The following is a 13,769-nucleotide window of genomic DNA, read 5'->3' on the forward strand; positions in this document are numbered from 1 at the left end:
CAGTTTAGATGAAAACGAGCAACATCCCATTATTTTAAATGGTGACCACCATTTCACAAAACTGTTAGTAGAAGAAGAACATAAAACCCAATTTCATGTAGAAACTCCAATTTTGTTGAGTATCTTAAGGACAGAGATCTTCAAGAGAGATCTTCAAGAAAATCATTAGAGAGTGCTTACCGTGCAAAAAACTGAAAGCAAAGGCAGCTTCGGAATTTGAACCCCCTCTTCTGGCAGAACGCGTAACTCCTAGCAGACCATTTTAGACCACTGGTGTGGACTTCGCAGGTCCGTTATATTCCAAGAATGGAGGCACATTACGGAAAAGATACATTGCATTGTTCACATGCGCTGTCACGCGCGCTGTACACTTGAAGCTTGTGACAGATATCAGTACGGAGAAATTCATTCACGCCTTACAGCGATTTATTGGACGAAGAGGTTCATGTCGAACAATTTGGTCCGATAACGCACGAACAATTAAGAAAGCTGAAAGAGAACTTAGCACATTATGGGAAAATCTGAAAACAGAAGACATTGTGCATTTTTTGAATGGTAAAAATATTCATTGGCAATATATAGTCGAACGCGCTGCTTGGTGGGGAGGATTCTGGGAGAGAATGGTACAGACAGTGAAAAGCTGTTTGAAGAAAGCCTTAGGAAGCAGGCGGTTCGATGATGAAGAAATTTACACAGTTCTCGTCGGAATTGAAGCAACAATCAACAGTAGACCCTTGACGTATGTGGAAAATTATCCTCAGCATCGTGCGCTGACACCAGCACATTTTCTTATTGGTGGTAACACAACAAGGCTACCAGACAGAAAGACCAATGTTGAAGATAGTAACAAAACAAAGGAAGAAATGAATCAGATGTGGATAGAAAAACAGTCTTCACCGAACACATTTTGGAAGCAGTGGAGGAACGAGTATCTATTGGATCTAAATCGTTTCAATGAAGTTCAGCAACGGAACCAGAATCGTCCACTTCCTCAACAAGGAGATCTGGCGCTGCTAAGCGACAATAAAGTACCAAGGCAAATTTGGAAGCTAGCTAGAATCTCCAAACTCACCATAGGACGAGATGGGAAGATCAGGTCCTGTGAGCTGACTGACAAAGAGGGGAGAGTGTTTCGAATATAGTACCATATCTGAAGTACTTATTTGATTATTGTTTGGTCGGAGGAGCTATACCAGATGAATGGAGAGTTGCTATATTAGCCCCTGTGTATAAAGGAAAGGGTGATAGAAATAAAGGTGAAAATTAAAGGCCAGTAAGTTTGACATGCATTGTATGTAAGCTTTGGGAAGGCATTCTTTCTGATTATATTAGACATGTTTGTGAAATTAATAACTGGTTCGATAGAAGGCAATTCGGTTTTAGGAAACGTTATTCCACTGAAGCTCAACTTGTAGGATTCCAGCAAGATATAGCAGATATCTTGGATTCTGGAGGTCAAATGGACTGTATCGCGATTGACCTGTCTAAAGCATTTGATAGGGTGGATCATGGGACACTACTGGCAAAAATGAGTGCAATTGGACTAGACAAAAGAGTGACTGAATGGGTTGCTATATTTCTAGAAAATAATGAGGGTAGGTGAAGCTTTATCTGACCCTGTAATAATTAAGAGGGGAATTCCTCAAGGCAGTATTATTGGACCTTTATGTTTTCTTATATATATATATATATATATATATATATATAAATGATATGAGTAAAGGAGTGGAATCGGAGGTAAGGCTTTTTTGCGGATGATGTTATTCTCTATAGAGTGATAAATAAGTTACAAGATTGTGAGCAACTGCAGCGTGACCTCGAAAATGTTGTGAGATGGACAGCTGGCAATGGTATGATGATAAATGGGGTTAAAAGTCAGGTTGTGAGTTTCACAAATAGGAAAAGTCCTCTCAGTTTTAATTACTGCGTTGATGGGGTTAAAGTTCCTTTTGGGGATCATTGTAAGTATCTAGGTGTTAATATAAGGAAAGATCTTCATAGGGGTAATCACATAAATGGGATTGTAAATAAAGGGTACAGATCTCTGCACATGGTTATGAGGGTGTTTAAGGGTTGTAGTAAGGATGTAAAGGAGAGGGCATATAAGTCTCTGGTAAGACCCCAACTAGAGTATGGTTCCAGTGTATGGGACCTTCACCAGGATTACCTGATTCAAGAACTGGAAAAAATCCAAAGAAAAGCAGCTCGATTTGTTCTGGGTGATTTCCGACAAAAGAGTAGCGTTACAAAAATGTTGCAATGTTTGGGTTGGGAAGAATTGAGAGAAAGAAGAAGAGCTGCTCGACTAAGTGGTATGTTCCGAGCTGTCAGCGGAGAGTTGGCGTGGAATGACATTAGTAGACGAATACGTTTGAGTGGCGTTTATAAAAGTAAGAAAGATCAGAATATGAAGATAAGGTTGGAATTCAAGAGGACAAACTGGGGCAAATATTCATTTATAGGAAGGGGAGTTAGGGATTGGAATAAGTTACCAAGGGAGACGTTCAATAAATTTCCATTTTCTTTGAAATCATATAGGAAAAGGCTAGGAAAGCAACGGATAGGGAATCTGCCACCTGGGCGACTGCCCTAAATGCAGATCAGTATTGATTGATTGATTGAAGACCCATTCAACTGGTACATCCATTGGAGTTGAGCAACCGTGATATGGCTCAAGGTGGGGAGTGTGGAGAATTATCTAATTGACCGTACCTGTTCGCTACACAGCTAAAGAGTTTGAGCCTTCATGGACGTTAACATACTCTTGCTATCTACTTAATATGGACTCCATGAAAGTAATAGTATAGTAGTCATGGTGATGTTTTGATGATTTTGTAGCAGAGGATGATTCTTTGTAAGATTAAATCAGTAACCTATGACATTTCAGTGTTCTTATGAAGTAAAACATTACAGAAGGCGCTTACCCTTGTGTTGGTTGAGGGGTGATTAGTCCCTTAGATGTTTACGGGTTTGATGGTCACTGGCTTGATGGTCACTGGCTTGCTGCTACATTTGTTGTACGAATGCGATCGTAGAACAGGGAAGATTGCAGGAGGGGGAAGGAGGGCGGGACACTACGCGAGTTCTCAGCTAGTGGAGGGGATGTAGTGCGATGAGGCGTTGTATGTGAGGCTACTGTTGCTACCGGTGGATTGAAAGCATGTTTATAGTGGAAGATTTTCATGAAATTTTTAGCACTGATACCAAAGTTAGCAATTAGGTTGGAGATTTGCTCAATTATTGCTCTATTAATGTCCGAGATATCATTTAAATTACTATTTTAATTAAAGTACTGGTCCAGGGAAATGTAAGCATTTTCATACCCGGTCATTAGACTGCTTTTGTTTGCGTATTTAAGTATTTGCATACCTTGATCGATAATACTGAAATTATGCCCCGTATCCCTCATGCGAACACTCACGGCGGAATGCTTTTTGTGTTTCAAGGCATTGTAATATTCGGAGTACGTTATTCTAAAGCTACAGCCGGTCTGCCCTAAATAAGAAAAAATGCTCTGCGTGCATCTGAGTCTATATATTCCAGAGTTTGAGAATCTGCCATAAATTGTATTAACAGAGTTAGAATTCAAGAAAAAAAAAATTGCGGTTGGTGTTGGGAGTCCGGAATTCAATGTTAATGTTGTGCTTTTTTAATGGTTCGGTGATACTGTTAATTGCTGGCTTGGTGAAAGTAAAAATTTGTGTTTTTTCTCGGGAACTAATGTAGTTGTGGTGTTTGACTTAATTTTATCTATGATTTTGGTGATCATTCTTTGATGAAACGTAGTTCTTTTTCTTGAATAGCATTAGAGAGATGAATGTTCATGGCTCTGTGAACCAAGCTGTAAAATGTAGCCTGCTTATGGGAGTGGGGTGCAAGGATTCACTTTTTATTGTTATTGGAGCGGCAGATGTTTTCCTGTAAATTTAGTATATGGACTTTTCTTTATCTCTAGTCACAGTTAAGTCTAAAACGTTTAAGGAGATATTGACCTCGTAAACTGAATATGGTTAAGGTTGTTGAGGATCCTGAGTACGTTGTCGCTATTATTCAGCCCTTTATCTATGATCACGAACGTGTCATCCGCAAATGTTAGCCAGAGTTTTACGCCGTTAATTCTATTCATTATTAAATTGGATTCTATATCGTCCATAAAAATGTTAGTAAGGATGCCACCGAGCGAGCTGGCCGTGCGGGTAGGGTCGCGCAGCTGTGAGCTTGCATCCGGGAGATAGTGGGTTCGAACCCCACTGTCGCAGCCCTGAAATTGGTTTTCCGTGGTTTCCGTTTTTCACATCAGGCAAATGCTGGGGCTGTACCTTAATTAAGGCCACGACCGCTTTCTTCCCACTCCTAGGCCGTTCCTATCCCATTGTCGTCATAAGATCTATCTGTGTCGGTGCGACGTAAAGCAAATAGCAAAACAAAAACAAGTTAGGATGCCAGAGATTGGGTCGCCCATTGCTAGTCTCTTTTGATGGTATATTTTATTATTGAATGTGAAATAGTTATTGTTAAGTACGAATTACAATAAATAAGTAAAAAATCGTCTATTTCGCATCTGCTTGGGTTGTTATGTTTCATAAGGTTAATTTTTACAATGTTAATTGTACCATTTACGGGTATATTCGAATACATGTTAGTGATATATGATAGGATAACATGATTGTCTGTTAGCTTGAATGTGGACAACTTGTCACAGAAGTCAACAGAATTCTTTACATAGGCTTTATTATTGAATTTAGAATGTTTGTTAGGAAATGGTTGCAAAAATTTAGAAACGTCATATGTGGGACTATTTCTACAATTTATAGCGGGGCGCAGGTTTCGGCAGAAAAGAAATCTTTGGTTTTACTATTGTATTCTTCTTTATTTAGTAGTACCATTGTGAGACCTTTGTCTGCTTTTGTGACTATTATATTGTTATTTTTTATTTTGTTTTTTATTTCTGTTATCTGTTCGTTAGAGCTTGGTACTGAGCTCGACTTCGACAGGAGAGGTTCTTCTTTATTTCGTATTCTACGTCATTTCGATGTTCGATATGCAGTTTAAAATCCAGATTCAGCCTCGGCAATACTGTTAATTAGGTCGTCAAACTTATTGGGGTTGGGCCAATTAAATTTCATGCCTTTATTCAAGAGGTCCATTTCGCTGTTAGTGAATGTGGTATTAGATAGATTCACAGTGGTGGAGATGTTGTTTAACTCAGGCGTATGTAAATTGTTCTTTCTATGAGAGTTGACTGACTTTGTTTTTGAATCCTTGAAAAAAAATTTGTTTGTTCTCCAAAACTAATTGCTTGCTGTTCACTGCAACTGACACTTTTTTATTAACAAATTTAGAGAAGGAATCCCATTCTAAGGGAGGCATGCTCGAGGAAGTCTCTAAATGTACATTATAGAGTTTACATTCAAAAAATGATTTTTTTCTTGTAACGTAATTTGATTTCGTTTTTCAGCCAAATTGAGCAAATCTCCAACCTAATTGCTAACTTTGGTATCAGTGCTAAAAATTTCATGAAAATCTTCCACTATAAACATGCTTTCAATCCACTGGTAGCAACAGTAGCTACACCTACAACGCCTCCTCGCACTACATCCCCTCCACTAGCTGACAACTCGCGTAGTGTCCCGCCCTCCTTTCCCCTCCCGCAATCTTCCCTGTTCTACGATCGCATTCGTACAACACACGTGGCAGCAAGTCAGTGACCATCAAACCTCCGTAAACAACTAAGGGACTAATCACCCCTCAACCAACACAAGATTAAGTGCCTTCTATTACTATTTCCCTACAGTAGTATGGCCTTTAAATTCCAGCAACTGACACGCATAATATTCTTCTTTCTTTTTTACAGGGCACACTCGTTTTATGTTTTTTCACCTATGAGATCAATAGTGCTCCAATTGAAGCCCAATAATAATACACCACCTATACATAATAATGACGTTTGAAATACAACGCGAGGGAGTCTCATAAGGTTTTTTACGCCAATCCAGGCGACGTTTCATCCATATGTGCGGTTCGTGTTTTAACCAATACATGTTATTTCAACACACCTCATCACGTTTGATCTACAAAACAAGACCATAATTCACTGCAAGAGCTTACTCCTAATGAGAAAAACTGTTTTAAATTACAAGCAGTCTAATGCCACCGAGCGAGGATTATTATGATCATCGATTTATACGAACAACCACTCAGAGCAAATTATTGTAACACCTTTATATCATTCACTCTGCTCACATTTTAAGGAATTTAAGGGTCGCTATTTGTTTCAATAGACATAATATAATATTACTGATTATTTAAATTGTTAAAATTCGTACTTTATCAATGCATTTTAAACATTTTTGTTATAAATACCGGGATCAGGGCCCTGACCTACCTTGGACTAAGTTATTTCTAGCTGATGATGCTCACTAAGCATGAGCGAAACATGTCGTAATTATAACATGCATTAATGGTTTTCTCCTAATAATAATAATAATAATCGTATGGCCTCAGCTACCGTTTGCAGACATTTCGATTTGACGCCATCTGGCTGTCTGCTCGTCAATTTCGACGTTCCGGTTTACTCTGTCTGCCATCTAGCGGACCTACAGTAAACCAGATCTCTCTTGGGCGTCTATGGCTGAGATTTAATTAATTTTGTCGGGTAAATACCAAATGTATCACCAGAGATCTTTTACATGCCGACATCGTACGACATGGAGTGTCGAATGGATTTTTTTTCGCCCTTCAAAAATCCGACTACCTCTGCCGGGTTTGAACCCGCTATATCGGGATCCGGAGGCCAACACTCTACCACGGATCCACAGAGGCAGCTGGTTTTCTCCTAAATATAAAGGATTGTCATGTATTGGCAAGGTGGATTTTTATTAATACAGTGGGCTCTAGGAAAGTTTTTCAGTGTGAGTGAACGCTTTTGGCTTTTTCAAAATAATTTCCACCACACTCAATACACTTCCCCATACGTCAAAACCAGTCACTGAACCCAATATGCCACTTTTCTTTGGTATCATTTTCACACTCTTGATCCCATGCTGTCAGAAACTCATCAACGGATGCAAAACGCCACTCTTTCAGCTTTATCTTCACTTCTGGGAAGAGTGCGAAGTCACATGGGACAGGATCAGGACTGTACGGAGGGTGATCAAGCACAGTCAACCCTGATCTGGCAAGAAAATCAATTGTTACATTAGCACGATGTGCTGGAGCATTGTAGTGATGCAAGAACCAAGGGAGCTGCTTGAGAGCCTGGATGACCTGAGGCAGACAAGTTTCACTGTACCACTTCGTAGTAACTGTCCTTTGTGTTTCTAGCACAACCCGAGTCAGGATGCCCCGTGTAGTGAAGAATACAGCAATCATTCCTTTTCTTCACTGGCCTTGACTTTCGCAGTCATAATAGTACCCTCGTCTTCAAACAGCCACACCTTTTTCTGGGATTTTGTTGGGACATCGTGATAATAAAGCCAAGTTTCGTTCACCTGTAACGATGCTATTGACGATTCTCGAAGTCCCATTTTCAAACTGTTTTAGCAGTTTTCGGCACCATTTCACTCGATGTGCCCTTCGTTCCTCTGAAAGTGAATGGGACACCCAAAGAGAACTAATCTTTCTAACAATGAGATGGTCCTGTAGAATTGAATGAATAGCTGGTACAGGGATGTGGAGGGTCTATTCTACCGGCCGATAAGTCAACCGCCTCTCTTGCTGCAACATTTTCCTCATAGCATCAATATTTTCCTCAGTCACTCTTTCAGACGGTCGCCCAGAACGAGGACATCTTCAACCCCAAAACTTCCCCTCTGGAACTCTTTGTACCAGTGGAAAATTTTTGTCCGATGTAGCCAGTCTTTCCTCAGCACAGGAGTCATTTCCTTCAGGCAGTGGTCAACAGTTAATCCACGAGGAAAATTGTAGCGGATAATTGAGCGATATTCACCTTTAGACACTGACATCTTAAATTTCTTTCAATCCCATTGCTTGGTAACAACTGGTTTGAAGATCATGCCTTGCTGTCTTCTAGACCGGTTTTCACCCCTCTCTCCATCCCTCACTAGAGGAGGGGTGTCCAGCCAACCGTTTTTGCGTACTGCACGACTTTCCTAGTGCCCTTTGTATAATAACTTTCTTATAAATAATAGACATTCCAAAACGAGCTAAACGACCAATCACGTTATAAGATCACAACAAAGGTCAAACGTGCAAAAAAAGAAATGAAAATCAAACCCACCCAAGCCATTAATTTGCAGAGAAAATTAAATATAGTGTGGCATTAAAAGGTAAAGTAAATTTATGGGAACCAGAACTTGCATGCACCTGTGGAACCTCACCTAGTTTTGAATCGCCATAGGCGAATACTTTTAGTTTCAATTTACATTATCATAGCAAACCTATTCACCCATGAATAATGATTACTAGAAAATTAATACATTTCTTTTTACGACTAATCACGTAACTGCGCATTTGACATTCTTCATTTAGAAAATTTATAACTACAATTTCATTTCCCTTAAAATATGATCAAACATTCAATAGGCGCCACGTGGAGAAAGTTAAATTTGAAACACTTTAAAGCACTTTGATTTCCTTGAGATAATTTCCAAGAAGAATCTTAGTTCATGAATGCTGAAGTTAAATTTTTTATAGGCTTGTAAACTTACTTGTATGTATCGAAACATCAGGAAGGACAAGTTAGATGTAGCATACTCACAGTTTCATTCTTCTTCTAGGTCACAACAAGAATAGAATATGAGAATGACGAAGACCAATATACATGACCAGAAAAACAATAGGGTTTTAAAACCCGCAACTCAAGACCTTTAATCAGAATCAATATTCCAACCAGACACTAGCACTTTTGGAGACCACATCACACGTGTGCACACTATGGTCAGAGAAATGTAGGAGGGGGGACCACAGTAGGTCGCTAACACAAGATCGCAGCACTCTAGCAGAGCGCATATGAAAAGCCAGTTTATTTAATAAAAATATGTATGAAGTCTTAAAGGAGTTCGCTTTCGATCCACAGACAAAAATATAATTAATGTGAGATGAGCAACTCCAAAATCACCTTGTAGTACAGGAGAAACCACATACTTTAGTAGGTTGAATGAAAATTTCCGCGGCGAGATCGCCAGTCCTATATTGTTTCTCCTGAAGGACATAAGGGCGTTATTCCGTAGCATCGCTAAGTTACTCATATCTAATAGAAATCTCAACTAAATGAAACAGATCATTTAATTTACTACACAGTAGGACATAAAATAGCATAAAAGTGTACTCAAATTTTATCATGGGTCTCGAATCTCGGGACAGTCTGTTATGCTCACATATGGTCACAGCGAAGGCCAAATCCCTCGTTGAACGGAATGCTCCTCTTGACAGCAGGGTTGACATCCTGAAGTAGGACTATAACAAAACCATAAGTTGGTATATCATTCAGTGCAGTTGTTTATTGAAGAATAACCGCACAACGTGAATAGATTACATTACTGTAAGGTACATTGTGAACAGTCATTGATCATGAACAATAGAGGTCACACATCGTCGCGAGTTTGAAGTTAGAAGAGATAAACCATTTACTAATAGAGATTAATATTCTATACCTAACAAAGTAGAAGCGCTCTTGCAGATAAGATTCGATAATCGTGTTAACATATAGTTGCAAAGTTAAAATCGGAAGAAACCAAGTGTTGAACAACAGAGGTGACACATCATCGCGAGTTTAAGGATAGAAGAGACTAACATTTTATCAGTAGAGATTAAATGTAAATTTCCCGGTGTCTCACTTAACAGTTGAATTGTCGGGGCTGATGTTATTCCAGGCTGGGTCAGGGATTTTATTAGATACGAGGCTCCTTGGCTATATGATTACCATACTGACCTTATGTTTACAAGGCCTTGGATTCGACTCCCGACGGGTCGTGGTTTTAACTGCGAACGATTAAGTTTTCTGGCTCGAGAACTAAGTGTTTTCGTCGTAATGAACTTCTCTTCATCTACATAAACAAGGGCTTGGGTTCAATTTTTAGCTAGGTCATAAATTTAACTGCGCATGATTACGTTTTCTGGTTTGGGGACTAAGTGTTTTCGTCGTGTTGATACAAATATATTTAGAAAAAGGTCAAGGAAGAGAAGAAGGAGGAGAAGAAGAAAATGAAATAACATGTGCTGTATTCTACATTCCGTGCTTGGAACCATTGTGATGCTTTCTCATAATAATAATATACTTCCTTGACTGCGTCTTTACCATCTTTACTCACTGTTGTTCACAAGCTCTCGGTAGCTGTTTCTTGATCAGCATTTCTGTTTGCTACAAATGAACTTCAAAAACTGGTAACAAGAGTTCGCATAGAGAAAATTTATTTTATAGGAGACAAATTGAGTTGCTATAACCGCTAACCTACGCTCAGAATTTTAGAGCCTACTAGAACCCATTTTAGTCGCTATTTGCAAACCTTGCTGCAGTTCCGTTAGACTGAAAAAACTAATACATAATAAGGTACAAGTTGTAAGCCTTTGAGGTATGAGACTTCATTGTGTCAAACGATCATGTGGTAACTCAGCTAAAGACCCCGAGTTGGCTAACCCATGCTCTCTCAAGTCAGATGCCCATTTTAGTAGCCTCTTTCGACAGTATTCCATAAGTTGACGACATCCTATTGTCTGAAGGTGTCAGAGGACGTAGCGCGTGGCTAGAGGTGGACTGCGCATGGTGGCAATCTTGCACATTTGCCCTGCGCTAGCTCCCCAGAGTTAGTCCAATAAGAGCCCGTGTATAGCCGCCATCTTGCACATTAACCCCTGGCCCATCATGCTTAATTTCCGTACTTATTTATTCCCCCCCACTCCTCTGGAAAACTAACGAGTGTGCAAGTTGTCAAAAAGTGAGAAGAGTTGAATGAAGTTATTATCACTCACGTTACATCAGTTTTTATACTTAGTGATTGGTTCTATGCATTAGCCATACAGAATGAGCTGCAGATGTGAGCTTTTGTCAGGAGGAAATCTCATGATAATTAATGCTCGGAGATAAAGATCATTACATACTTTTTTCCTTCACCCTAGTTCCTTTGACTAGCTATTCAGCATGAACAATTTGGAAGAAAAGGTTGTTTTTTTCCTGCTAAGCTCGTATGACCTAGGTTCCCTTTGGGAATCAACATCTGTATGACCCAAGGAGTTTGATTGTAAAATGCTAAAAACAATGCTCGATTGGCTTGATTAAGCATTACATACATTTGCAGTGAAATGTTAGGTGTGTGGGTTCAGATATTCCTTTTAAACTGTAATTGTGTTCTGATCTGAAATTATTTGTATGTGTTTCAGTGTGGAGAATGTAGCAGTATCGCCTGTACACAATGGAGAATTGGTGCACCGTTGTACGATATGCAGCATTATGTGTTCTGATGAGTTAAATCTCAAAAATCACCTGGTGACTCACTCTGGATTGAAGCCATACCAATGTGCATACTGCTGTTCTACATTTTCTAAGAAGGTCTATCTGATTAGACACATTTTTCTTCATACCGGAGAGAGGCCATTTATGTGTGACGTATGCCCTAGCACTTTTCGAGAAAAGCGAGTTTTAAAAGAACACATGAAGGTTCACTCTGCTTATAGGCCATTGCATTGTAATATATGCGGTAGGGCGGTCCGATGGGAATCAATACTAAAAAGGCATATGAAAACTCACTCTGCTGAGAAACAATACTCCTGTGATGTATGCCGTAAAAGGTTTCGAACTGAGTCTTCTTTAGAAAGTCACCTTACAATACACTCTGGACTAAAGGCATTCAAATGTACGCTATGCGATAGAACGTACACCACGGCTCTTAGCCTCCGGTCACATATGATTTTTCACTCATGAGCTTGGTTCTACCTTTTTTATAGAGTATAATAGTTCGTTTAGCTTGGAAAGTAAACACAAAGCACATATGCTTTAACGGCGCGTACTTATAGACATGATACTGTATAGGCATATGGCCTTATGCCATGTCCAGAAAATAAGGTGAAATTTTTTTCGTTTTACTTAAGACTGTTCTCTATGTCATCAGAAGAAAATCTCGACTGTCTACGAGAAAGGCTTCTTAAACAATGACTTTTAGAAATTTAGACCTGATAATAGAAGTGGAAGGGAAGTCTCCGTGGCTCAGACGGCAGCGCGTCGGCCTCTCACCGCTGGATACCGTGGTTCAAATCCCGGTCACTTCATGTGAGATTTGCGCTGTACAAAGCGGAGACGGGACAGTTTTTCTCCGGGTACTCCGGTTTTCCCTGTCATCTTTCATTCCAGTAACACTCTCCATTCTCATTTTATAGCATCTATCACTCATTAATATGAATCATGAGTGATGGTTGCGATAGCAAATGTAATGCTGAGCATGGCTTGGGTTTTAAATGAGATCAAGCATGAGTAAATAAGGATAAGTTGCAACATGAGTGGTATTAATGTGTTGAAAGAAAAGTGGTATTCAAGGTAAGTGTGGAGGGAGACCAGTGTTGAGATTTGATTGTATGATTTTTCCTTTTCTGTGTAGGATAGTATGGGACCAGCAACGAGGAATTGGGTTAAGAAAAGTGGTATTTTATATTTTTATATTAAATTATGGGATAAGGCTAACGGTTCCACGAGGGAATCAACCGTAGACCAGTTGGTTTGTAGGGCTTTATTATTTTTATTAGTTAATTGTTCAAGTTGTTATTATTTTCTTCTGTGTTATTATTATTTTATTTATTGTCATGAACGTGGTGGCTTAGGTTGGATTGTTTTATTGTGAACATGTATTTGCGGCTGAACGCCTGTTATGTTCATGAATAAATACATACAAGATAATATAAATCACTTTGGGAGTGGCGACCCGATCTTAATAATAGCCTATATATGATTCATTCATTACATCCTTGACCCGGTCAAAGACTGGAAAACAGGTTGTAGGTTTTCATTTTCAATAGAAGTGTAAATGGTACGTTTAATCGTCACCTAATGGCTCTCCCGACGTGCCACAGCGCTAGCACTCGAAACGGAAGCTGACTGAACCATCAAAATCAGTCTAAGAGGGTCACATAACATTGACATTGACACCAGCCTGATCTGGCGATGAGGAACGTACGAATTTGGTTCTGGAAAACACCGAGAGGAAATACCAATAGTGAAGGGACAGGGAAATTCCTATGTAAATCCTGAATGGCTGGCAACCAGGTATTACTTGATAGCCAGTGTCCCTGTTGAAGTTGTTAGGATTTCTACGTATTTCCAGAGCTTCCCTTATAATCCTGTGTCTAGCGTAGGTAAGAGCTCGAGCATCTAGGAACATGACATCATGACCTGATGGTAGAGCGTGCTCAGCTATTGCAGATTTGTCTGGCTGGTTGAGACGAATATTACGTTCATGTCCCTTGGTACGGGTACCAATGGACCGGCATGTTTGGCTGATGCATACCTTACCGTAATTACAGGCAATTTCGTATACCCGAGAATATAGAATTGGGGACAATTATTATCCTTGGCGTCAGATTGAAATGCCTGCCATACGATTGCTATTATTACCAAAGTAAGGTAAGTATTCACAATGGAGAATGGTCGTACTGGTGTAGAGTATGCAAAAGTTTGTTCTCTGATCAACATTTATTCGGAAGTATGTACTACCCCACAGGTACAAAGTTGTAAAAACCTAGTAGTAAGTTTGCCGTGGTAAATTACCTCCTTGGGTACATGTTAATTCGCTGTATGTAAGGCCTCCTGCAGTGAGTGACTGTAG

At 39.6% G+C, this 13,769-nt stretch overlaps 1 protein-coding gene across 2 annotated transcripts in view; it reads left to right on the forward strand.

The window, feature by feature from the left end:
* The window catches only part of LOC136866931 (gastrula zinc finger protein XlCGF8.2DB-like), a 79,091-nt gene extending 65,651 nt beyond the window's left edge, over window positions 1-13,440 (forward strand). For both annotated transcript variants that reach the window (XM_068226932.1, XM_067144022.2), the window contains exon 4: window positions 11,338-13,440. In XM_068226932.1, coding sequence (XP_068083033.1) covers window positions 11,338-11,878 — 541 coding nt within the window. In that variant the 3' untranslated portion in view covers window positions 11,879-13,440. The remainder of the gene's footprint in view (window positions 1-11,337) is intronic.
* Window positions 13,441-13,769: the final 329 nt, after the last annotated feature.

Source organism: Anabrus simplex, chromosome 3, assembly GCF_040414725.1.
Source record: "Anabrus simplex isolate iqAnaSimp1 chromosome 3, ASM4041472v1, whole genome shotgun sequence".
NCBI classification, from domain to species: domain Eukaryota; kingdom Metazoa; phylum Arthropoda; class Insecta; order Orthoptera; family Tettigoniidae; genus Anabrus; species Anabrus simplex.